The 27,102-nt window shown below is 33.7% G+C and overlaps 1 protein-coding gene across 13 annotated transcripts in view; it reads right to left on the bottom strand.

The window, feature by feature from the left end:
• The window catches only part of LOC142339084 (uncharacterized), a 105,760-nt gene that overhangs the window by 28,790 nt on the left and 49,868 nt on the right, over positions 1-27,102 (bottom strand). For 4 of the 13 annotated variants that reach the window (XM_075388789.1, XM_075388785.1, XM_075388786.1 and 1 more), the window contains 6 exons: positions 21,295-24,530; positions 20,582-20,980; positions 18,361-18,538; positions 12,741-12,761; positions 9,390-9,547; positions 5,455-5,715 (listed from right to left, as the gene is read on the bottom strand). In XM_075388789.1, coding sequence (XP_075244904.1) covers positions 5,455-5,715; positions 9,390-9,547; positions 12,741-12,761; positions 18,361-18,538; positions 20,582-20,952 — 989 coding nt within the window. In that variant the 5' untranslated portion in view covers positions 20,953-20,980; positions 21,295-24,530. Of the gene's footprint in view, positions 1-5,454; positions 5,716-9,389; positions 9,548-12,740; positions 12,762-18,360; positions 18,539-20,581; positions 20,990-21,294; positions 24,531-27,102 lie in introns of all 13 variants that reach the window. The other 9 variants (XM_075388797.1, XM_075388796.1, XM_075388793.1 and 6 more) reach the window with 8 other exon arrangements.

Raw genomic sequence — 27,102 nt, forward strand, 5'->3', positions numbered from 1 at the left:
ATTAGGAACATTTAATTTTTGGAATGTCGTATTTAATTTTTGGAAATCGTTAAAAAATCAAAAGTAAATGCTGCGTTTTTGATAATCAACGAATAAAGTTAGCAAAAAACGGCAAAGTTTTATTTACAGAGCACTCTCAACGGAAGTTGAAGTGGAATTAGCCCCCTTTTTAGTCTATAAAATTTGTGTCAGTGGTTTTTGGGTGTGCACTTCCTGCAAATTTATTCAGAGTGGACTAAAGAAACTTATTTTGTGATGTTTTTGATGAAAAAGTCTGAATTTTGTGAAATTTTTAGCCGGAATTTGTGACAAAAAAAATTCAAGGAAAAAAGCCGACAATAAATTTTGTCTTTAAACGTAAAAAAAAACAACATTTTCATGAAAAATTTTTTAAAACTTTATCAAAATTGGCAAAATTGTAGTCAAAATTTCCAAAAAAATGTGAATGAATTCAACGGAATTCACTCTAATTTCTCGAAAGTTCAAATCTCGATATCTCCCTGTTAAAAATGAAAATCAAAAAATTTTTTAAATCCATATTCTACCATGGACAAGCTTTCTAATGATACCAGTCTCAACTCTCTATGATGAATATATCGATCGGCCAAAATTGACTGAACAAAAAAACCCAGCTGAGTATATAGTTCCTCCCCCCTCAAGAGGGGTCGGAACAATAAAAATCAATAAAATACTTGAAATGCACTCAAACAGCACTGACTAATTTTGCATCTATTGTCCCTCTTTTTTGTAGACATGTACCTTTTACGCCCCAAATCGCATATTTAAATTTTTATTTAATGCCGTTCTTTATAATAAAAAGCAATTTGTTAAGGGGAGTCAGAAAAAAACACATTGGGAATAGATCGTAGAATTCTCCGAATACAGCAATTTGGTTATTGTATTTTAATTTTGAATCAACTCCAATACCAAATTACAAAACTGACAAGTCTCTTAAATATCTTGACTGAAAAAAAAATGTGCTAACACCTGAAGTGCAGGATAGTATTATTTTACCGTTTTTGTAGCTGATAGAAACAAATTAAATTAACATTACCAAAATTACACTGAAAAACAGATTGGGAAAAAAATTAAAAGAGATCATTTGCCTCTAGTAGATGGCATTTGACCAGTTTGCTCAATTCAAGATGGTTCTGTTAGTATATTGAAAACAGAAAAAAAGACTGTAGAAATAGTGCGGTCAATTTGAAACTTGTTTGAATAATCAAAATTGAACTTCAAAATGGCAGCAACAAAATCATTCAAACTCATTTCTGGTATTGTTTTATTCTTATTGTTCCGACCCCCACTTTAGTGGGGAGGGAGGAACTATATACTCAAATGGGTTTTTTTTGTTCAGTCAATTTTGGCCGAACGATATCATCATCGCAGAGAGTTGTGAGTGGTATCATTAGAAAGCCAGTCCAGCGTAGACTAAGGAATTAATTTTTTTCATTTTTTTCTTTTAATAGGGAGTTATCGAGGTTTAAAGTTTTGTTAATAATTGCTGTTTTTATTCACATTTTCAGTGTTTTTGACCAAATTTCTGTCAATTTTGCAAAAAAAAATGTAAAAGTTAAAAACTGTACTGCTTCTTATTTGATCTCTAAAGATAAAAGAGGGTTGCTGAGTTGTTCAATCCGAGTTTTTTAGCTAGAATTTAAACTAAATTTTTCAAAAATCAGACTTTTTTTGAGAAAAATAGACCACATTTGCTTTTTTTTTAGCCCACTTGCTTTAATTTGCTGGAATTAGACACCTTAGAACTGCGGTCGAAATCTTATTAAGCTCACAAAGGACCTAGCTGTAATCACGCTGGCGTTATGAGCCTTCTGGATCAGAATTTTGCAAGTTTTTTGCAAATTTAAACACAATAAATCCAAAAAAAAGCATTATTTATTTTTTGGCAAATTGAAAATTTTGTTTAAAAACTGATCTATTTCGAAATCTTTTGAACAATTGAATGTTTATTTAGACGCGCAGCAATATCTGGGCTGATCTTAATCTCACCGTGGATCCCTAGGATAAAAAATTTTATAAATTTAAATGGGGCGCGACCTTTTTTTCAAAGCATTTCCGCTATGTAAATTTTTTTATGTAAATTACTGACAAGAATCTCAAATCAGGGCACAATTAATGTCAGATACTATTTGCAAAAAAGATGTCTAATGAAATCATAATATGGTTTAAGAGTGAAGCTCATGGTTTTTATGGCTTTGACGAATTGTTTTCGTAAAAATTTTATAGACTTCTTGAAGTCATTTGTTTTGCCTTCATGTTTTGCCTTCATTTGTTATACTTTTTGTAGCCTAATCTTATGTCCCCAATCAAAGATGCAGTTAATTTTTTAGCAGGTATAGAGGAACCTAGACAATTCTTTCAGTTGTAATCTAATGTCTCTTATGACTTTGAATATTTTTTTTAAGAAAATATCGGTGATATTTTGAACTTTGCCACTATTTATCCTACTTCTCTCAACTTCGGGCGCAGCCTCAGCAAAAAAACAAGCAATTACCAATTCCGTGTGAGCAATACATAATTGTTGGAAACGGTTCCATATTCAACTTATGTTTTCCTTGTTTTGATACTACTCGTTTTCAAATAATTTTTTTTTCATTTTCATTTTTGAGCATAATTGCATTTTTTATTACTCCATTACGTTTCCTTGTCGAATTATCACATTGTTGGCAATTCTAATTGAAAAAAAGCATAATAGAAAATTTGAACAGCGTTGGAAAAATGCGTATCTGTATATATTAATTGTTTTTGTTGAATAATCTATGCTTTTGGGCTGAGACCAATTTATCTCGCAAAATTTTGTTGATTTTTTTCATTGTTTTTTTAATGTTTGTCTTTTCTTTTGTTGTTGTCCGTCATAAACTTGGTAACAATAGGTCTCAATTGCTTCCCCAGGAGGTATAATTCCACCTAGATAAAGATTTCAGTTTATCTGCTGTTTGTGATATAGCTGTTTGTTTTAATGACGTTCAAATTAAATTTTTTAAAACAGTTTTTTTTTAAATTGTCTCTTTTTGCTTTCAATTCGGTCTCATTGTAGCTCAATCTCACCAATTATAAGACTCAATTACGTTTGATGATTCATCCACTTTTATTGCGCTTTGTTATACCTTGTGACTGATTGCTTCGACCATTTATTTTCAAAAAAAGTTTTCGAGATTTCTATACTGTTCAATTATCAGGTTTCTTTTTGTTGTCGTGTCTACGTTGTCCTTTTATAGGGAATGCTCGTTGATGTTAGGATGATGAGAAAAAGATGATTTACAGTTCCTGCAGGTAACATCTTATAAGTATAGTGCCTTGAATAGTGTGATGTCGTAAAATTGTTTGAAGTTTTGGCTTCTTTGTGTGTTTGTTACTTATTTATTATTTTGCGGGGTTGTGGCGTGGTCTCATTATTAATGGGCCTAACAAGCTTCCTGAGTTGTTGCAACTTAATCCATCGCTTTTTGTTGAAATCTTAAATCTGTTATGACTTTTGGAAATATTTGCTTTCAAAACAAATTTGGATTTTTGAGCTTTGTCATTTTTGAAAATAGTTTTTTGGTCAAATTGTAGTTCAGTCTTTGTAAACACAGGTAACAACGCGTTTGCAGTGAGCTGTAAATTAACCCTTGTAATAGTTTTAGCTTCAAACTTTTCCTCGGCTTTTTACTACTTTTACTACGAGACTTCTTAAAATTTTTGAGATTTTTATATATTTGTACATTTTAGAGGATTTTTGTTTTCTTTTTGGTTTATAACAATAATTGTAAGACCCATTGGCTTTAAAATTTTGCGCAATTGCAGATTGGATTCCGAATGTCTCAATTGCTTCCTATGGAGATATAAATGAAAATTTCAGTGATTTTGAGGTGATATCTAATGACATTAATAACTGTGAAGTTAATTGTTTTCAAAAGTAGAAACGTATTTTTTAACTTTGCTCCTCTTTGCTATTTTTTCGCTTTTTTGTCGACCTGTTAACCAGTTGCATTGAGAACCGGTCCCATGTCTTTACTAATGAAGTATAGGTTAAGCTGTTTGGTTTAGATTTTATCTGTTTAGAGTTTGATTTTGTTATGATTTTTATTATTGTAGACATCGAATTGTGGTCGTAAATAAGGTTTGTTTTTTTATTTGTTAATGCTCCTTTTTAGTAGTTCTATTATCAAAAACTGTCATCGGCCCTCTAGTGTGGCATTATATATTCCATTGGTTGTTTATTCAACGATATCTAAGTTTTTGATCTCTTCATCATTTGGTAGCCAATTAAGTTAAGAATGTGGATGAGCGGGGTCGGAACATTATGTGCGTACGCACATTACGGAGCCTCCTCGTTCTAATTAAATTGAATTAAAGAACACTATATCAAAAAAGTTATTTTTGCACAAACTGATATTAACCTTGTTTTTTAAAGTACTTTTTGTCCGGCCCCTGACTTGAATTGGTCATCAGTAAAGAAGTATCACCGCATATTTATTGTCATGCTTGAAAATTTTTGTTTTTTTTTCTCAATTTTCTATCAGAAAAATTAGGACTTGGTTTTGGTGGTTTCAGATACCATTCGTTCAAATAATTTTGAATGGGTTTTTAATTATTTGTGTCGGTTTTGCTTTAGACTTGGAATTTTAATTTTCCAACGCTATTTTAATTCAAAGAATACATTGCATTCGATTACGGTACAAAGGAATACCTTTGTAATTTTTTGTGTTTTGGGGGCCTTCTGTGGAGAATATGGACAAGACCTCTACACATTAAGCCAGTCTTTCTCCCGATGTAAAATAGATATTTAATTGTGAACAACTCTGTCAAAAAGTGGACCCAGTTTAATACTTCTTAACACCCAGTTCCGAGATTTAATTTTGTTAAAAGCCATGACCTGGATTGTTGCAAAAGTTTTTATTGTTTTTCAATCAACAATAAGTTCTTTGAGTGACTTTTGTGCACTTACTCGTCAATTAGACTTTCTTTCATTTCGATCTGATCAACATATTGTTAAAGATCGTGCAAATTAGTATCTGTAATCGCAGACATGAGTGATGGCGTGGACATTAATGACGGTGGGTGCTGAAAACAGTAACGAAAACTTCTGTTTTTCACATTTGTTACAAAAAATAGGATTTCCAAAAGTGGTTATTAATTTTTAGTATTCAGTTGAGAAAATTAGTGAAAAAAATAAAGATGACAAAAGAGTAGCAAAGATCATCCAAAAATGATGAAGAATATCAACACCGGAAAACTCTAAAATTTCATTAGATTATTGCTAGAAATTGCAAAATTATGTGAAATCAAGGATAAAAACGGTGATGTTTTGCTTTTAACGCTTTTAGCGTAGGTCTTATTTAAATTCAACGCATTCACCGCCAATCTTACATAACTTTGTGTTTATTAGCGCTGACACCTTGGCCCGGAAGCCCAAAAAATCATAAAACCGATATCTTCGTTGTCAAAACTAACCATATTTTGATATTGGGCATCGTTTTTGGTTGCGCAGAGCCCCCGGTTGTCTTCCGACTGTCCCAACTGTGCCTTCTCACGTACAAGTGGGTAAGCTCCTTCACTTTCAAAAGCCCCGCTCCTCCCGCGGCTACCCCTCCCGAGCCGGAGGAGGGCGTGTGCTCACCGTGAGGTGAAGACTGTTGTTGATGATGAGAATGGTGTTGGGGAGGGGAGCTGGCTGACTTCAAGTGGACGTCACCAGAACCCCCGCTTGTTGATCTACAATCAGAAACTGAGAAAACTTAATACATTGAGCCAATGCACGATTTTGTATTTGTGGATTTTCGTCAAGTTGTCCTCGTAAACAGTAGGCAAATTATGCATTACTTTTAACAAGTAAGGAAAAGCTAATAAATGTTTCGTCGGCAATTATTGGTAAGTGGAGCCTAACATGAGATAGGATTAGCCTATACAATTTTATAAGTTTACCATGATGACATGACGAGTTAATTCATCAGTTATAGATAATCAATGTCTACCGGGTGGGTTTCATTTTTTTAGACATGTCACGGGATAAACTTTCAAGATGAATCCTGAATTTACAGAATTATTTCAAAAAGTTTTAGCATGAAAATGAGCATCAAATATGCTCAATTACCAGGCAATTATTTTCCATGTTAGTTGCTCCGTTTCGTCGGAGCTTCATATTTAATTTTTGTTCAATGATTTTGATACGGACCTTTGATTCCATTCTAATTTCACTTAGGAAATGTTTGTGAAAAAATGTGCACGCTGGATATTGTCTCCGTGTACAGTTATAGTGGGAACAATAAAGTTAAACAAAGGCGAACGTTGTTCAATATTCATGCAGATGTTCCATATGGCGTTGGGGAGGGGAGTTGTTTGACTTCCAGTGGACATCGCCCCCGTTTTTCATCAACACAATCATCTCTTCCGTTTGCATGTTTCAATTTTGAAGATTGACCTTTCAAATCAGTCTATATTAATTTTGAAAGGTTTGGTTTGCATCTTCATTGACACGCTTTGTATTTTTTAAAAGTTCTCCATACTCTCCCAATCACATTTCCTTAAGAACAGCTGAAATAAAACATTGGTTTGCAAATTTTTTTTATCTAGAAATCTAGAAAACAATGCATAAGCAACAAGCAACGGAGAGTGTATCTAATTATTAAACTACGCCCGGATTTCATTTTTTGATTGTTACACAAAAACAACAGTTCGTATTTTATTTGAGAACCAAATTATTTAAAACTCCTCATAAAAATTAGATAAAAATGTCGTGCCCAACAAAAAAATTTGTTCGTTTCAAATTTATATCAATAATCATATTTTTTATTAATTATTTTCGAGAAACAGTTTTCATTCTGTTGGTTTTTCGTATTTTGTCGAATTTGAAAATCCGCAAATTTGTTGAAATCGAAAATGCAAAAATCACCGACCCAACGTAGCTAATTCCGGCCATGAATACTAGCAATAATATCACTGCAAAAATCGTCGACTAATACCTCAAACGGCGTCGCTAATTTTCGCACCAATTTGTATCATTCCTTTGTCATCTCAGTAGTTACGTTTTGGTTGCTCAGTATCCGAGTTTTAAATTGTTGCGTTTTGGTTATAAATTAATCTAAATTAAAAACTTCATAAAAATCACTCACATAAGTTAAACAACATAATTTAAAACACATAAGTTAAAACAAAACTCTTTTCTAAAAAAACATAAAAGTTGGCAGCCACCAACATCAAACGTGCGGAGAAAGTGACAATATCAAACGATTAGAATTAATTAGACTTGTCTCTAGTATTCGCACACTGTAAAATGCGTAAACTAGCAACCTATATGCTATCTTTTTTTGCGCTCGCTTACTCTCCTGATCGTAATAAATAAGCAAATAATACATGCGTAAAACAGCAATTTGCCAAGCATAATTATACTCAAATTATACTCAAATGTGTTTTTCTGCAATGCAAAGTTGTTCGTGAAAATTTTGGTATAAGGTCAACGCTGTATTCCGTAGGCTCATTACGACCCTAGAACAGGAGACAGAACAAAATTAGCATATTTTTTTTATAAAAAATCTTTGATATGGTTGTTTCCAAATGTAAGTAAGTACAGAATTGATTGGTTGCTTCGGTAAAATGTTATTTTTTACATGGGAATTGTTTGGTATGGTTAGATTACAAAGTAAGAAAACTTCGTATGTTTAGGTTGAAATCGCTGGTAACGACTGATTAAAACGTAAAAAGTTGTCGCTTTTTTCCATGCGAAAGATAATGTTGCCCAAAAATTTTACTCTATCAATACAAAAAATATTCGTCAAAAATATACATAAATATTATAAAAAATTCTTACTATTTGCAAAATTTCAACAAAAGTTCTTTCAGATATTTTTATCAAAAGGGGTTGCAAATTTACTGAAATTTCTTCTTCAGCTTGGCGAAAAACTATGTGCGCAAATCTGCAAATATACAAACTAGGCAAAAATTGATGAGAATTCATTTCATTATTCCACTTTCACGGTATTTCGATGTTTTGACCATAAGAAAAGATGTGCATAATTTGTATTTTCATTAATACTTGTAGTTTGAAAAAAAAACATAAAAAACCAGAACGTTCCAACGTTCAAAAACAAAGCAAACCGAAACAAACAATTTGAAGGCTTTTGTCAATTTGGAGCAAATTGAACCAAATATTGAGATATATTTTTTCGTTAATGGTTGGTTAATTCTGGAGTATAAGTGAAAAACTTTCCTCTAGGAAGAGTTACATTGAATTTCGAAAATTTTCCCAGTCATTGAGGAACGAATTGAAATTACAAGAACAATGAAAATAGAATTAAAGTGAACTTTTTTCACAAATTGAGGCCCAAATTTTGGAGACGCAGAGTCATTTGAAAAAAAAAGTAAAGGAGTGAACGAGAAGTTTCTGCTGTATGAACTACTCAAATGAACCGTTCTACGTTTTTTAGACTCCTAATAGAGCTGTTCAGCTTACGCTAACTCCTCAGATAATCTGTTGATCTACTACTACATTTATATCAAATATATATATATATATATATATATATATATATATATATATATATATATATATATATATATGTACTTCTGTTATATATAAAATATACATAAGACCATATAACTTATTTTAAAGTTTTTTATACCCCCTCTCAGAGAGCTCACTTGGCGAAATAACGATTTTTTCGCCATATGTAACGTAACGCTCGCTTTTACCAAATATTTTGTTGTAGAGAGCAAAAATGTGAAAGCATGACTCACAAAAGTAAATGATAATTGTCAATTATTTTTTAGAGAACTCTAAGGTTGACAAAAGGTGAATGACTACCGATAGAAGCATAAACATGGGAACAGTTTCATTAGAGCGTACAAAAAGTAACGCGTGGAAAAGACACGTGATTTTCAATTAAAAAGGTAACTATTGAAAAGACGCAAAGCGTAATTATTCTGCAAAACACTTTGGGGTATGGGGGGTTGTGGACTACATACGGTCATAACAGCTTCATTTAGCCGAAAATAAATATTTATTACTCAACATCCAATATGAACCAAGTTTTTTCGAGAGCAGTGCAATCTGTACTTTCTTATATGCGGTTTGTCTGCCTAATCCGCCGTTAGTAATTATTAACAAATACGCGATTTTTTCATTTATGTCTGATAGACACAATGTTAACATCTATGGCGGAAAGCAATGACAAATTCGAGCACATTTAATGGAGGAAAGTGTTCGTTTTACGGCGTCTGTAATCATGAAAAATGACGTAATATGCAAATTTTATGCTTCAAAAACCGTTAAGGTTTCCGCTTCCGATAGATGGGACGATGAATTAACAGGTTTATTAGAGCGTACTAATGTAAAGGACATGATTTTTCCCTGAAAAAAAGGAGGATTGATGGAAACATTAAAAAAATTAAACCTATTCAATTCTGCAGCAGAACTAGGCGTAGTATGATGAGTGCTACTGTTGTCAGCAGTATTTGGTAGGTGTGTGAGGGGGTAGTACTCCACATTGAGCTCCCCCGGCTGAGACAGACAGTGACTGGGGGTGGCCGCAAACGATGAGTGACGTCTCACCTGCATCACAATTAAACAAATAAACAAAACAACAACAGCAAACATGTAAGCAATGAAGTGAACAATGGTAAAGACAGTTTGAGTGCTACTTGTCAAAGCACTGTGCAAAAACTGGGTGGGATCTCATCCATTTGTGCCCCCCCCCTCCCCCCTACACAGCTTAGTGGGTGCATACTATTAGCACCCAAAAGAGCACGTGCTTTGCTATATTATCACATAATGATTTGTTGTGTAATATATACATGTTCTACAACCGGGGGAGGGACTCACTGGATGTTATGGCGTACTGGGGTACGGCGGGGGGGGGGGGGGGGATACAAAAGGAAAAAGTCCAGAAACTGTAATTAATGACGAGATAACTAGTGCTTTGGAAATAATAAACGTGGCAGCTCAACAGATCATGATATTCAGAGTAAATACAGTTCATAAGTCAGGCTGTTCAGAACAATCTCAGAGGAAAGTATTAGGGTGATAGAATGATCAGGGGGGGGGGGGGGTACAAAAGGAAAAAGTCCAGAAACTGTAATTAATGACGAGATAACTAGTGCTTTGGAAATAATAAACGTGGCAGCTCAACAGATCATGATATTCAGAGTAAATACAGTTCATAAGTCAGGCTGTTCAGAACAATCTCAGAGGAAAGTATTAGGGTGATAGAATGATCAGGGGGGGGGGGGGGGGTACAAAAGGAAAAAGTCCAGAAACTGTAATTAATGACGAGATAACTAGTGCTTTGGAAATAATAAACGTGGCAGCTCAACAGATCATGATATTCAGAGTAAATACAGTTCATAAGTCAGGCTGTTCAGAACAATCTCAGAGGAAAGTATTAGGGTGATAGAATGATCAGACTAAGTTCATAAATTTGGTCGGAATTTTACTATGAAACATCTATTGGATGTCATGATTGTAACTTTGATCATAATACAAAATATTATGGTTCTGTACTGATGTACAATGAGCCTAAAACTGACGAATCTCATTTTGTGCACACAAAAATGTTGGAGAGCAATTTTGACCCTCTATCTCTTCGATTGCAATTTTGAATCAAAAGATAGGCTGAAATTCAAATAAATGTTGATGGTACCTCTTATTGATGAGATTAAGTTTTAAGTTGACAAAAAGAAGAACAAAAAAGGGAAACTTTTAAACAAAATTAAAAACTTTGAACACAAATAAATTCAAAATTATCAAAACCATAAGCTATAACGGTTTGTTTTGAATAGATTCATTGCCATTTCGAATAGAAGCCCTTGAGACCTATCACTGATCATAAAAAATCTTAAACATCTTTAAAATCTTAAACCACATAAACAGCAACAATTAGAGGCAAAAACTGAGAAATCAATTGAAAAGTGCAAAAAAACTTTCAATTCCATTAAAACTATAAGTTTTTTGCTGATAACCTGTAACTAATGGAACTGACCGACATGTTCACTGATGTGAGTTCAAAAAACGGAAAAAGTTCACTACTTTCTAAAACAAATATTTGAAGTCATAATAGTCATCAGGTAGGCATTTAAAGCATTAGATAGGTTCGCTTAACCCTCCTTAGGAAGCCAATCGTACTTTAAGTTAACCAGAGAAAGGCGTAGGAGTACTATATTGCAACAATTCGGACAAAACACAAAAATTCATTAGAAATTACGAAAACGTAGAATCAAAGCCACAAAAGCATGGGCGATGATTCCCAGATGTTCACTGAAACAACCTAGATGTTCATTGGGTCTCAATTTGTCATAATTGGTTTTGTGATTGATGGAACTTTGATATAAAAACTGACTTGTCTTTGAATGACATCAACATCAGAAAAAACAAAAAATGTGGAAAGGAATGAAAAGAAAACAGCTATCCAATAGAATTCGAAATTTATAGATTGAAAATAAACTTCCCGATGAGGTCAAACTAGCCTTCTAATTGCTGCTCGTCGTTTAATAACACAAAATTATTCCATGTTTTATCGTAAAAATTTTTGGTTAGCATATTGATACAAAAAATCTATAATTGAGCAAAATGACGCTGAAGGTGAACAAAGTCACGCCCAAATATAAAATGTTCACCAAAATTTTAAACCTCGTTAACTCCTCGAATGAAAAGAAATTGAAGAGACTATTTTTAATTTCAAATTGTACGATTGAAGAGCTTCTTATTGATGTCAATCACATTTTTGTACGATGATTATATCGATCTGTCAAAATTGACTGAACAAAAAGAAAAAAAACACATTTGAGTATATATTTCCTCCCCCCACTATGTGGGTTTGGAACAAAAAGTACACTTTTGGGGTTGCATAGAGACTGCTTATATATGTGCGTCAATTCAATGGTGATATTTTCTCCCAAAACCTTCAATCAAAATTTTTCCTTTTTATTGAAATACATTTTCGCCATTTTCATAAATTAATGCTCAGAAGGTAAATACTGTAAATTTGCCGTATCTATTACAGTTCAGGTCTTGTTACTTAGCATTTTTTAAAAGTTTGAGGCTGTATAACAATTTAACTTATAGCAATAAGTTGCTTTTGTGCTCACAGAACCCTTCCACTAAAACTAGAGAAGCTGCATAAATGTCAATAGCATTTGACTTCTAATTCTAAAGAATTCTAACAAATGTTTACTGACTTAAATTTCCGCTGTGTTTTTTATGGATCAGGGAAAAATAGGTTGAACTAAAGATGAGGTCCTGACAGTCTTCTGTCGTGCACAAGGCGATATCCAGACCGAAAAGTGGGTATTGACCAGACCGGCCAGACTTTGGCCATTCATGGCCAGATCAAACAGACTTAATCAATACTGTCCAGACTGAGCAGACTCTTTATCAGAAAATTGGTCAGACTAAACAATACCTGTTTTGGAAAGTGAGACCCCCTCCACCCACCTCAACTTTATTGTTTTTCATATGATCGACCTATCAATCTCAAATTCCTCGAAAACTTGTGAGGAATAGGTTGATAGATTTTGTTGAGAAGACCTCTCTCAGTTAACAAATTGATCAGTAGTGAAGCAGAAATTTCAATATCCAATGCTTAATATTAAAAAATATACTACTAATCTTTCTATTTGGTTACAATCAAATTGATTAGTATCATTGCATTGTTTGTGCAAGTTTCTTCAGCTCAACGCTGAATTCAATCATTTGTGATATTTCTTTCATGCCTGAGGAATATAATTCTATCTAATTTAGAGATACTAACCTGGGAACTTTTAAAGGAAAGCTGCAACATTTTCAACTTCGTTCATTTATTGAATTCAATAATTTGGAATTGAGATAATGTCTGTTTTATCACTTTCGCATCTAAACATAACGGTGATTCTGTGACGTCATTGTCTTGCACTTAGACAATTGTAAAAACAGCTTAAAAATTATTTAAAACGCTAGGAGTTAGCTATTGCAAACTGAAAATTTCTATCATTGTGTTCTAAAAAGTTCACTAAAATTGACATTGTAAAGCATTCGTAAGTGAAGGCAAAGTCTCGTTGTTATTTATTAGTATCATGAAAGGCCCTCGCGTTTCAAATTGAAGCTAAAGCTAGAAAACTCAATTGTTCTTTACCATTTAGAACTACCTCGCATCACGACAAGAGTTTGGTACCAAAAATGCCTCAAAGAAAAATTAACAAAGCTTCGAGATTAAGTTCTTAGGGTGTGGCAAGATATAAGGCAAATTATGTCCAAAACCTTCTCTTTTTACTTTAGTAACCTTCAAAAAACGTACATACGCTGTATATTACAAATTTACATATCTTCAGCCGGATTGTTACATTCAGTTTTTACATGATACATTCAATTTCTAAGAAGCAAATACTCTTCTGTTTTGTTGTTATATAACTGAACGCTGTAATTATATATTTGTGCAAAAAGTAAAACAGATGCAAAGCGTTTTGGGGAAAATACTTTAAACAGTAGTTAGTTAATGTCCTAATGGCGCGTTTATTTGGAAGACAAATCAATGTAGAAGGCAGATGATGTAGCTTTACGAGATTGTAAACAGGGTTCTACTTTTTTTCACCCCTATTCATTTAACCTCCTATCATTTAACCCCGATTTATTCACCCCTCTATCATTCAACCCCTCCATCATTTCACACTCCTCCATACATCATTAGCAGTCGACATTAAAGGCACGTTTTGTCATAATTAAATGGATAAATTAATATCACGTTCGGTTGAGATAGTTTCATATCAAGTCCCATGTCCCAAGGGCCGCTGAGGCATGGCCATGGCCCTCGAGGCATGGTCAAGGGATTATATTGCTAATTTAATAATCCTTATTTTATAGAAAGCTTAAAATCGAGGTGAAAAGATAGAGGGGTTAAATGATACAGGGGTGAATAAATAGGGGTTAAATGATAGGGGTTAAATGAATAGGCGTGAAAAAACGGGACACCGTAGACAGATAGCCAACGTTGTGAACTTTTTGTTTCTCTCCAAATAAATTTGAATGTTTTATTGTCCATTCTTTGCATCTTTTTCGTAACTCAAAAACATAAATTAATTTGTTAGGACTGTTTTTGAAAAAGAGCTGCGCAAAATTGACAATTAAGAGACAGTGTCCAACACACCTTTCCGTTTAACCTTAAAAACATATCATTATTTAGGTATTAGAAACCCACAGGTGAACGTTTCTCCAATTTTTTCCATCAAAATTAATATGATCAACACATCTCAGTAATATTTGTTCTCAAAAAAATTTATTCGTGAAAAATTATTTTTTCTCTCGGTTTCTTCTTCTACGAGGCTACTTTAACATTAAAAAACCACGGATGGGCTTTCATCGGGCGTTAACTCTTTTCTCATTTTTCGTCTTGCTTATTGTCTTTGGTTTTTTAGACACCAATGTTTCTTACATATGACATTAGACAATAGAACTGAAGACAGAAGTGAAAGTAAAATATACTAGTATACTGAACATCAAAAAAAGTTAACTCCCTTAGTTTTACAAAAAAAAAGAAAATAATTTTTCACCATTGCTCCCCTACTGTAGTTGCCTTGCATGCGTATGAAATTCAGAAAATGCATATTGTTAACTAGACAGATGATGAACCCATCCAAATGTCATAAAAAAGAGAACATTATCACAATACGTTATATTTTTTCAGGTTTGTTCAACTCTGGCTAAGTTTGTACTTCTGTTAAACCGTGGAGAAAAAGATGCGAATAATTTGTGACAACTTTATTTTCCCTGTAAAACTTCGATGGAGTTAGGCAAGACCACTGGTGTAGGGGAACAACGATGAAAAAAATTTTCGAAGTGTAATTTTAATTGTTCCGACCCCTCTTGAGGGGGGAGGAACTACATACTCAAATGGGTTTTTTTTGTTCAGTCAATTTTCGCCGATCGATATATTCATCGTAGAGAGTTGAGACTGGTATCAATAGAAAGCTCGTCCAGCGTAGAATATCGAACTAAAAGATTTTTAATTTTCGTTTTCTACAGGGAGTAATCGAGGTTTAAACTTCTGAAAAAAGTAGAGTCAATTCACGTTGTTTTATTCACATTTTCCGAAATTTTTGCCTAATTTTTCGTCAACTTTGCTAAAATTTGTTGAAAATTTTAAAAATAGTGTCGTTGATTTTATTTTTAAGGACAAACAAGCCTTGTTAATTATTCTGATCTAATTTTTTTGGTCAAAAATTCTAGATAAATATTTCAAAATTCAGCCTTTTTCATCAAAAACAGAACGAAATAAGCTACTTTAGTCCCCTTTGATAAAATTTGCGGAACTACACTCCCAAAAAACACAACAAACAATACAGTATTTCTAGACTCAGAAGGGGGCTATTCCTGCATCAACTTCCGCTGAGAGTGCTCTGTAATTAAAACTTTGCCGTTTTTTGCTAACTTTACTCGTTGATTATCAAAAAACGCAGAATTTATTTTTGAGTTTTTAACTAACAAACTATCTATATCTACAATATTCGAAAAATCAATTGTTCCTAACTGACAATAAGCATTAGCAGGGCTAGTTTAGGGCCATTTTTGGACTGTTACCAAAAAGAATTCGGATTGCAATCAGTCGGTCTTTTTTTTTGAAAAAGACATTTTTTAATAATAAAGAACAGAACATATCAAATGAAAAATCGGGGGTGATAGGTCCAATTGGCTTCTTAAGCAACTCCAAGATATTGCATTTAGTTTTTTACTTGAAAGTTTATAATCGTTTCGACTCTTAAAACAATTGATTTTTAAATAAATAATGGCTTAATGAACTTTTCCTCCATCTTTTTCTTAATTTGGTCAACTTGCAGCTTAGTGTCAGCAAAGAAAGAATGCTTCTTCATTCTACTGATTTTAAATTTAGTCTCGATTGAGTTTTAAGCCTGAATTTATTGTTTTCTGGCTTTGATTCTACTAGATTTCAGAGGATTTTTTGTTTTTAGAAATTTGCCAGTCTTTCACGTTTTCTAGTCACATTATCACATTACTGACAGTTCTGATATCAAATTATTAGAATTCAACATGAAACGGAAATGAACATAATAAAATTTTTAAAGATGTAGATAATCCTTTCAACGGCCTCGACATTTCTTTCTTCAAGAAATTAATTGAATTTTTTAATTTTGTCTTTAACTGTCATTTTTACTTTGTCATTTCAGTTGTATGAAATTTCCTGTATAGTGATAGGTTTCACTGGCTTTTTATGAAAGAATAGACGAGCCAATATTCTGATATTAGTAGATAGCTGATGGCTTTCATGACTTTGAAAACAATCGTTTTCCAAAACTAAAAATAAAAAACTTTTCAACTTCGCAAGTTTTGTTCTTTTTATTTTTCTTTATGGTACCTATTCGAGTTAATAACAGGTCAAATATGACATTATGGGTGTCAAGGGAAGGCGTCAAAAGGGATTGATTTCCCAAAACCTATTTTTTTAAAGAATGCGTTATGACCTTACTGACTTCGACACCGGCTTTTCACAAAAAAAAGTAAATTAATTTGATTTTTGTCATGTTTGACGTTCTTTTTGTAGACGCAAGAATTATTCTGGATAATTGCAGGTCTCAAATAGTTCCTTTGGATGAATAAACGACCGTATTTATATATTTCAATTTTTATTTAATGTTTTTCATGGCTTTGGATATAATTTTGTTTCGAAAAAAAAATCAAAATTATTACATTCTTTTGCCCTTTTCTCATTTTTGTCTACTTCTTACCCAGTCTCACTAATAAATGGCCAAATACTACAGTATCGGTGTTTGAAGAAGGCGCAAACGAATATATTTTGAAGGCCGAGATATGGCTTGACGGTTTAGACAGCGTTTTTTGGCAAGTTTCAATTGAATTTTTGTTTATTGTTTTTTTGCTGTTCTTTTTAGCCGCTGAAGGAAATGAATGAGGACAGGTCCTAATGCCCTTCTATGGAAGCATTGGCAATCGTAAACTGTTAGGACATTTTACTTAATTTCTAATGTTTTAATTACTTTGAAGTTAATTTTTTTTAGAAAATAAGCGAATTTTTAATTTTTACTGTTTTTGTTCTTTTTTGTCTAATTGTCAGCAAACCTTTTTGTGGACTGGTCCCTATGTTTTCTGGTGATTTATAAGTTATTTTGTTTTTTTATTTCATGTGACGGTATGTTGACTTTGTTATTAAATTTTGTTTTTTAAAACGGACAAAAAATTTTTGACGTTATTAATGTTTGTTGTTTGATTTTGCTGTTCGTCTTGACTCACTTTCTTACAGCAATTTAATGATTCAATTTTTACTCCACTGAGTTATTTGCTTTGGAGACTATCTCATCGTTCACACACAAATTTTTTGAATTATACTTGGGCTTTTTTGGGTTTTTGGGATTCCCAAAAAATAATTTTTGGGTTTTCTATCTGTTCCTCATTTGGTAGACAATTATGCCAAAATTGTGGATGGGCGGGGTCGGAACCTTATGTGCCATCGCACATTGCTGAGCCGCCTTGTTGGAGTTATATTGCCCTATTACTTACTTTTAATGTTCAGTATTCAAACGCTGAAGCTCAAATATCAGAAACGGTCACAATGGCCACAGACTAAAAACCAGTGTGAGCAAATATGCTAAAATCACTGCGATAACACGTGCAAGTTTAAATGGTTATTTGTAATGGGAAAACCCGCTATTGTTGTTCCGAGAAAAGGTTTATTTATAAATATCCTCGGATATCCGTCCAGTTTGAACCGATTTAGTTTTTTAGGTTTGGATCAAGCGCTTGTGATATAACAATTTACGGTTTATACAATTTACGGTTAAGCTAAAAAAGAATTTGTTTGTTTGCCTACGAATCATTTTTTTTTTCGGCTGATTATAGACAACCATTATAATTTTTTCCATATTGAAGAGGTAATTCAATTTCTTCAATGAGGTAATTTTTGCATTCCGATTTTAAAAATTAACCAATTTGTGCCAAGACAAACAGATACGCAACGAGAAAAGGCTGCACAATCAACATAAAAACTGGAGCAAGAGTAGTATGAGTTGGGCCGGAAAAGTTGAGGGTCAGTTTTGAAACATAATTTACGATACCCAAATCCTAACCTACAAAGTAACTGCAAACGTTATTTTAATACTTGCTCAATTAAATTGGTCAAAAACCATACATCCTTTCAATCACATTGAGCAAAAATTCTACAATGGGAAACCAAACTCAAAAGAGACTTCAAATGGAAAAATTTTTTGATTTCATAAACTGGTTTGTTCATTTTATCATCAGCATTTGATTGAAGTTAAAACATAAATTCTCGTCCCGTAATAAAGTTACCGAGCCAGGTAAAACCAAGCTTGGTTAAATTCATTATTATTATCATTATACGTTTAAGTTTAAATAAGGGCCGCGTGACAAACCTGTGTAGGTGAGAAATGGGCGGTTCTGAGAAGGTGTGAAGAGGAAGAGGAGTCTGGTCCAGAGGGGTGATGGTGATGGTGGGTGGAGTTAGGAGATGCTGATGAAGGTGAGGCAACTGAATAATTGTGGTGGTGGTGATGGCGATGGTGTTGCTGCTGGTTGTAGGTTGAAGGCACACTGAAACACAACACACACTAATAATACTAACATTAAAACACGTACGTGCACGTTATATAATGCTGAAAAAATCCAGCGCCAGAAGTTAAAATACCACAAGTTCCTATATACTTAGCCAGAAGTTGACTTCCATGAATTTTCGGCATGTTCAAACTTCCATATTGCGTGTTTTAAGTATAGGTTACGTAAATTTACTTAAAATCACTAAGAACTTCTGTCGTTTCTCGAGAACCGCGTAGTTGCACGCTTTAAATTGACTGAAAATTCATGGAAGTCAACTTCCGGCGAAGTAGATTGGAACTACTCATTGTTCCACTTTCGGCATTTTATGAAAGGCGCGTTCGTGTTTTAAGCGAAGTTAGGTGATTCTGCAGAAACCACATCGAAACTCTGGCTCAAGATGTGGAACCGCTACGTTCTTTTCGGTAAACGCCAGAAGTTCTCAGTGACTTCAAGTAGAGTCGCATAACTTATACTTGAACTTCAAAAGTACAAACGCACAGCTGAATGTTGGTTATAAAAACTGACACAAATACCAGATTCATCAGATGTCAAATCACAGCTCGAGAAAATTTAATTTGGGTAGTCTTTCCTGCTTTCAACATAGAGTTTGCTCAGCTGTAATGTTATGTGGTTTAGTGCTCATAAAATAATCGCCATGCTCTCCTGTTTAGTGCTGCAAAAATTTTACTCATTGCCCTACTAGTTCCTCCTTTTGCAGTTCCCGCCAAATTGTGCGTTTGTTGATTTTCAAAAAGTCATCAAAACCCAACCATGTATGGGCCACCTTTTTTAAACAGAAGATAATTTATAAGTTGTGAGCAAAAACATTGGAGGATCACTGCACTTATCAAGAAGAACTAAGAAAACTGGCAGATTTTGCAAGTCTTTTAACCAGAAAGTTACTGAGGCCCAACTTTTCGAAAGAGATGAAACGAAAAATGAGCTCGGCACTGTTGCCACTAATTAAAATTAATCGGCGCTACAAAGTTGTAAAAATATCTTAAAAGTTTTCTATAAAAACTTTTGCAATATTAAATATTTGCCAAAACGGGAACTACAAAACTAAATTTGTTATTCAAAACATAAACTAAAGGATAGGAAAAAATGGTGACTGTAAAAGTATTTTCTCTTTTTTACTTTTCTTTTAATGTTACAATTTCCTGAAAAAGCGCTTACTGGTCCAGGAATCACAACTTTGTCTCATTAAAAAATTTTTCAAAAAAATACTTTGTTTAAAAAATGGGGGGTCGCTATATTGGTGTAGGAGATATATCAATCTCTTTTAATTTTGTAAAACATTTTTGGCTTCGCATTCATCAAAATTATTAAACTTTTTGCACATATTTTTATGGGCCCATTCTAGATCTATAAATTTATTTTTGAGTTGAAACCTGGTTGTTTTAAGTTTTTAGAATAAATGCTTTAAATGAAATTTTTGAACGATAACAAAAGCAATGTTTACAATATATTTGCTTTATTTGCTTTAACTCAATCAATTAAAATGATACTGTACTCAAAACATACGATTTTCAGCTTTCTATTAAGAGCAAGTTTTTCGTATGTTTCTTGCAAGATCTTGCAAGACTAACATCCTTGTGCAAGAATTATGCAAGATCTTGCAAGATTAACATCCTTGTGCCAGAATCATGCAAGATCTTACAAGATTAACATCCTCGTGCAAGAATCATTCAAGATATTTCAAGATTAACATCCTTGTGCAAGAATCATGCAAGATCTTGCAATACTAAAATCCTTATGCAAGAATCATTTAAGATCTTGCAAGATTAACATCCTTGTGCAGGAATCATGCAAGATCTTACAAGATTAACATCCTCGTGCAAGAATCATTCAAGATCTTGCAAGATTGACATCCCCTTTCAGTTAGGCTTTCTAAATCGTTTTATTTTGCTCAATATGTTCCCTACAGGCGGTTGGGCCGTTTCACAAGTCGATGTAAAAATTGTACTTTACGTTTCACGTTTCACATTCAAACTCCAATTTCATCGGAACGGGGAAATAATATTTGGCTTGATTTCTTACTTGTTAGAAGTCGAGGCGATACCAGAAGAAGTGTTGCTACCAGTTCCACTGGAGGCCAAAACTTTGGTCGAATTCAGATCCGGAATCATAAAGTCTGGAATGCTCTTTGGAGTCACGATCAGAGGTCGGGAGGCAAAGTTGGTTCTGTTGGGTGCCGGAACCGCCGGGTTTGCGGACGAATGCGAGTTGTGTGAACTCCCCGAGAACCCTGATTGGGGGGTCGAGGGCGTCAAAGGGGAGTTGGGTTGGCTGTAGCTGCCACCCAAGGCGTTGGGGTGGATGATGGCAGCCATTGGGGAACTGCTAACGGAAGTGACGGAGGATTTGGCGGATGCTGGGACGGAACTGGAAATTGTCGAAGCTTCGATCATATTGTAAAGTAGCGAATTCTTCTTACGTCTTGTAAGACTGTACCCATTGAAATGAATTTTGATACAACTTATAAGAACTTTATAAGAATCTTATCAAAAGATTCTTGACGACCCAAAATGTTTGATTTTTTATCTTGTATATGTTCAAATAATTTATACATTATCATATTATCAACGCTGAAAGATTATACGTTCATTGCAAAAAAAAAACATTTAGCTGATCTTACATAATAGAAAATTTTTCTTGTATTTTTGGCGTTTTAGTTTTGGAATTTCAAGTTATGAAAACCTAAACATGAAAAAATTTGATAAATTGTTTTGTTTCAATGGGTACAAATTTACAAAATACAATCTGTTGTCGATTTTGGCTTTTTGAACTAAATTCTAGCAGAGAATACTCGGAATTGATTTGACCACACAAACTTGTTCTGATCCTTGAATTGTTCGCAGGCAGTTGAGAGAAGTTTTAGAGAGTCAATAAAACAGTAATTGATCTTGAGGTTGTAAAATGTGCACTCACTTCAGAGACGATCCAGACGCAAATTTTAATGGAAATCGTCAATTGAAGAGGGTAAAATTGGGGTTAATGTATAGTTTTACGAGGCAATGGCTTCGGGTTAATCTAAAAGTATCTAAAATTGGAATGAACTGAAGAAATTCGCGATGATTTGTAACATATTTGGCCCACTTATCTGTTTTTTCGCCTTTTGTTTGTCTTCCATTTTTCTTCACGTGCGTCCCGGGAGACCCGAAGAGCTAACACTTCCTTCTAAACTGACCCAATCTTGCTTCTGGAAAGAGCCCAAAGGGTATAGGGGTGGTAAAGACTCAAACGGGAGGGGGTAGGGGTCGCAAGGATAATTTGTCTGGTATTGTTATCCGCAACTAGGGTAACAATGCTGGAAAGGTTTGGGCTCTAATAGGGTTAGTAATTCCTCTGCCGGGTTGGCCCGTGAGTGATTAATCTGGTTGTGTCACTGGTTTCCCCGGGTTAAGAGCAGGCGACTGAAATTGGCCAGGAGGGAATAAAATAAAATTTGAAAACCTTTTCCAATTTCACGACGCAGTTGTTAAAATCAGGCCAAAAATTATAGAAATGCCGTTGGGTCGCATCAAAATGCAACGCATCGTTGCTTTCAAAACCAAATTGCTAAAATTGCCCTGGGTTATAAATAGGGGGAGGGGACGTTTTGGGCAATTTCACAGTCCAATATCCCCGGCAATTACCCTGGAGCCTGGGCGATTAACACGACATCTTACGTGCCAGAAGATATGGCTATATGTATGTTGAGAGTATAGATTGTGTACGGCTAGCTATAAATAGGAAATGGAAAGCTTTAGGAATGTGGCGGAGAAGAGAACACTAATATAGATTGCTCAGTTTTGTTCACTCTGCAAGCGCCGCGGCGGTGGGGGTAAGGGCGGTGGCGGTGGTGATGGTGGTGGGGTTTGTGGTTGTACCAATAAAAGTGCTAACTGCTAGAAATAAATCCATCTCAAGTAATCACGCTGCTCAAATGGCCAAGGGACGGAAAGAACACGAGATATACAGATAGATGATAGTACATATCTTAAATTGTAACAGTACCCCCCAACCCAAGACGCACTAGTATTTCAGACTGTGCATCCCAGCCCGCTAACTGACTACTGGCATAAATTAAGCCTAAATGTATAGCGACTCTAACACGATAGCAATCTGGTAAGATAAAATCGCATAATATGTATCACAATATATACCTTCAATCTTTTGTACCGATTAGGCTTTGTAGAGATATACATATATAGCTATCTTAAAAAATTAGCAAAGGTATAAAGAAATGCTGAATTATAATGTACTCGTTCCTTTTCGGAGATAATAAACATCAAAGCGTGAAGAAATAAGATTGACTGAAAAAAAAAAGAAAAAACAAACGCGGTAATATAGTGTTTTGATCCAATAATGCTTCGCGTGAATAGACAAATTCTAAACGGAAGTTGCAAAATTTATTAACAAGTGACACAAATTAAGTTCAGTCAACCTTGCTTGGACTGTTTATTCCATTACTCTGCTCGAGTTTTCCAACCAGTAGCAAAATGGGCAAAATTTGCCCAGCAAAGTAGTATAAAAGCCAAGACCAGTTAGTTATGTGGGTTGCAATGTTATAAATTTAACATTACTTATAACCATGAGCGCTCAGTTTCTGTCACGCCCTTTTAAGAAGCACATCTTTGAAAATGTTAAAAGGTAAAGGGCAAAGTTAAAGGGTAAAATCAAATTGAAAAATTCTATATTTTCATTCGATGAATTAACTAATTTTTAATTCTAGGTAAGCATTCTCTTGTCAAGTAGTTATTAATTTCTAGCAAATAAACACTCGAGCAAGATAAAAATTTGCAGAATTATTAAAACGAACGTTAAATAGAAAATTTTTCCGCAGTTATTCAGAAAAAAATTATGGTGATAAGGTTTATTTCCAGAACGATATCAAGCAATGGAATTCAGCTTTTCGTTGAAACGATGATTCTAATAATTATCCAATAAAATAAAATAGCAAAATTACTAACTTTTTTTGCACATTTATTTAAAAACTCAATATTTGAATAGTGTATAAGACAGGGCGCTCACAAAAAGGAAAACGCTTTCCAATTTTGAAAGTGCAATAAATCGACAGACACCAGAAAAGTTAGTGCCCCGCGGTCAAGTTAATTTACCTTCTTTTGGTGCAATGTGACTCAATAAAAGAACACAAAAGCTTCTTTTTTGTTCAAAGTTATGTTCCTTTTTAAATTCAAATATGTAGACAGAAAAACCTGAAAGGATAAATCGGGATATTCAAATTATGATGAAAGTGTATTTCAAGGGCTGTTTATATTAAGCCTCTTTGGTGCGCGATTTTTATCGTCTTTTGTCAATGCAACTTCGAAAGAACAATTATACGCCGTGTGCTGCTACTTGCAGATATTTGCTAAATCGGTTCAACACCGCTGGGGGTATAAAAAAATCTGGGAGTATGAAAAATAGCGGGGGAAATGGGTGAATGCCTTTGTGAAAGGTATACAATACGTTGTCATTTTATCTCTCAAACTGCAAAACGACAAATACAACAAAACAATGAAAAGCTTTGGTAAAATCTCAAAATAGAGAAAGGTGTATTGTTTAATTATGGGAGTATTTGTTCAGATGGGAGCAGAAAATGCCGAGAAAGGGGGCTAAATTTGGGGCTAATTTTGGGGGAGGGGGTGGTAATTGAGTGCGTGATTGACTAATTGATTGATTGAGGGGTTGGGAAATTGTACATGTGATTTGAGGAAGCTAAAATGGGCAGAAAAAGAAAGCATAAGTAACCATGAGTAACCAACCATAGCAGAAGTAGAATTGTCAATTCCTGGGAAAGGGGGGGGGGGTAAAATAAAGGGGAAGTAAAAACAAAAGCACTGGAGAAGCTGCTCCGATTGATGACTGTATGTCCACAGGAAAAATGACTCTCAAATTTCATCAAATTGTTCAGCCACGATTACTTCTGATCACAATGTACCGTGACTGTTTTTGGTCAGATACTGAAGAGTTCATTGCTCAATCGGATAAAGATAGGCCTGACCTGCAAAACAGCATAATCACATTTTGAAACCTGACTATTGAAAAGCGGGAGTAAAAAGAACATAGCTATATGAGCCCAAAACGGGCCACTGAGAGGTCTTTCAACGGAAACATCAAATATAATATCTGCGCAGACACAACTGGTACACTGCTTATTATTCATTATCTGTGATATTGACTGCACTTTATTACAAAAATAATTTCATTTTTAAAAGATTTTCCGAAAAAGTCACAAAAATTTGATTTCATAAGTTTCATATTGCATTGGTAGGCTTCGATAGTTTTGAGGAGTGGTTTAATAGGATATTTAGGGAAGATATCAAGCATTGGGGGAATAACTTTTTGTTAAAAGTTTTTAAAAGTTTTTTTTGCAAATTTTGAAATACACCATCAATGAGAAAAAAAAACGGCTTAATCTTTGCGTTTTGACCATTATTGAAAAAAGTGAACAATAGATTGTTTAGCGTGACACTGCTAGAATGCGGAAAAATTTCTGAGACTAATACTACCGCCATTTTGCTCCTGATCCATCGGTCCCTGACTCCATCAAAAGATATCATTTTAGCTTCATAACTTCAAAAAAAGAAAAAGAACTTTACAAAAACAAGATTGAAAAAAGACTGTCGCTAATTTTTTAAGAGGGTTACTGAACTCTATTGTTCCGACCCACTTATGGGGGGGCTATATACTCAAATGTTTTTTTTTGTAATGTTTTTAATGTCTTTTTTTTCAACGTAGAGAATTGAGACTGGTATCATTAGAAAGCACGTCCAGCGCAAAATATGAAATTGCACAGAATTTTTGATTTTCGCTTTTTACAGGTTGGTATCGATGCATTTTTGCGAAAAACAAACGTATTTTCGTTGTTTTCATTCACATTTTTGTCATTTCTTGACAATATTTTGTCAATTTTGCTAAATTTTGGTTTAAATTGTTAACAACAATATTATTGATTGTACCGTTAGGGATAGAATAGGCTAGCAGAATGGTTTAATTCTAGTCTTCTGATTAAAATGTTTGCTAATTTTTTCGAATTTCAGTCTTTTTTAATTAAAAATGGCGCAAAAAAATCTTTTTAATCAAAACTTGTTTAAATATGCCCGAAGTAGAGACCAAAACTCTGCTGTCAGCATCATTGCAGAACCCTCAAAAACACTAGTTGTACTTTCACTTCCTATAGGAGTCTTCGAGAAAAAAATTTAACATGTTTTTTTAAAAATTAACTTAAAAATTATAAAAAATACGTCAACTTTTTTTGTTTTACTGAAATATTTCAATTTCTATTTGACCCAATTTGCAAAACTATAGATTTATAAGTTCTTTTTGTTGAATGGGCAGCAAATGAGGGCTACGTTTGAACTCATCTTGGATTCTTACAATCAAAAATTATTTGGACTTTATTACGGCTCGGTCTTTTTCAAAATATTTCCGCATTTTTGTTTTTAATAAGTTGATTACTGACGAGAACGTTTTCAAATCAGAAGTAAACTAAAAAATACTTTTTACAACAATTTGAGGCCAAAAAAATTTTATGTATTCAGACAAAAAGCTCGTAGGTTTTATGGATTTGACTATGTTATTTCGAAAACTTTTATTGCTTTCTTTTGTTCTGCCTTCATTTGTCATTCTGTTTGCAGCCTCATGACTTTGTGCTAAAAAAGGAAGGTCCAATTGTTTTTAACTACAATCTATTAAATGCATTCAGTTGGTATCTAATGCCCCTTATGACTTTGAATATAATTGTTTTAAAAAAATGTCAATAAAGATTTCAACTTTGCAAAATTTTTGTGTCTCCTTTCTGTCCAATAGTAGCTTAGTCTCAATACATACAAGGCAGTATTTTTCTCAAATGAAGCAGAGAACACTCTTCAGAGGGGTTTTTTTAAACCAATGATTTCTTAGCCTTCTTACCGCAAAATTTTATATTTTTTGCGTATTTGCAAATATTTGAGATTGTTATTTTATCCCTTTTCAGAATTATCCAGTTAATAACAGCTGTAACAATTGAAGGAGCGAAAAATACTTTTTAAAGATTTCAGTAATAGTTTTAATGGCTGCAAAACCGTTCTCTTGAAAAAATATTTAACTCTTTATTGTTTTTAACTCTAATGGTCGTTCTTCTTGTTGTCATACGGCATATCCTTGGCAATCAAAGGAATCGACTGCTTCTAATAAACATTCATTAAATCCATATCGTTATTTCTAAACCAGCCTACAACTAAGGGTTTTAATGACTTTCAATTAATTATTTTTTAAAGAAAATAAATTTGAACATCCCAATTTTTGTTCTAGTTGTCGTCAGCAAGTATCTTTGACTCATTTTTGACAAATCTAAATATTTTACCGTTGCTCCAATAATTTTTTTGGTGTCGATTATAACTTTTGGCTGTTGTTTTTAGAGCTACAACAGTGTTTTCGTAAAAATTTCGTTAGTTTTCAATACTGTTCAGAATTTTTAGTTGTTTTTGTTGTCTTTTTCACAAAGACCCTTTACAAAGACGACCCATTTCAATTCAAAGGAGAACAACGCAAAAATTCAAAAAGTTTTTGTTGTTCAAAACATTATTGGATTT

Source organism: Convolutriloba macropyga, chromosome 5 (assembly GCF_964194025.1).
Source record: "Convolutriloba macropyga chromosome 5, txConMacr16.3, whole genome shotgun sequence".
NCBI classification, from domain to species: Eukaryota; Metazoa; Xenacoelomorpha; order Acoela; family Convolutidae; genus Convolutriloba; species Convolutriloba macropyga.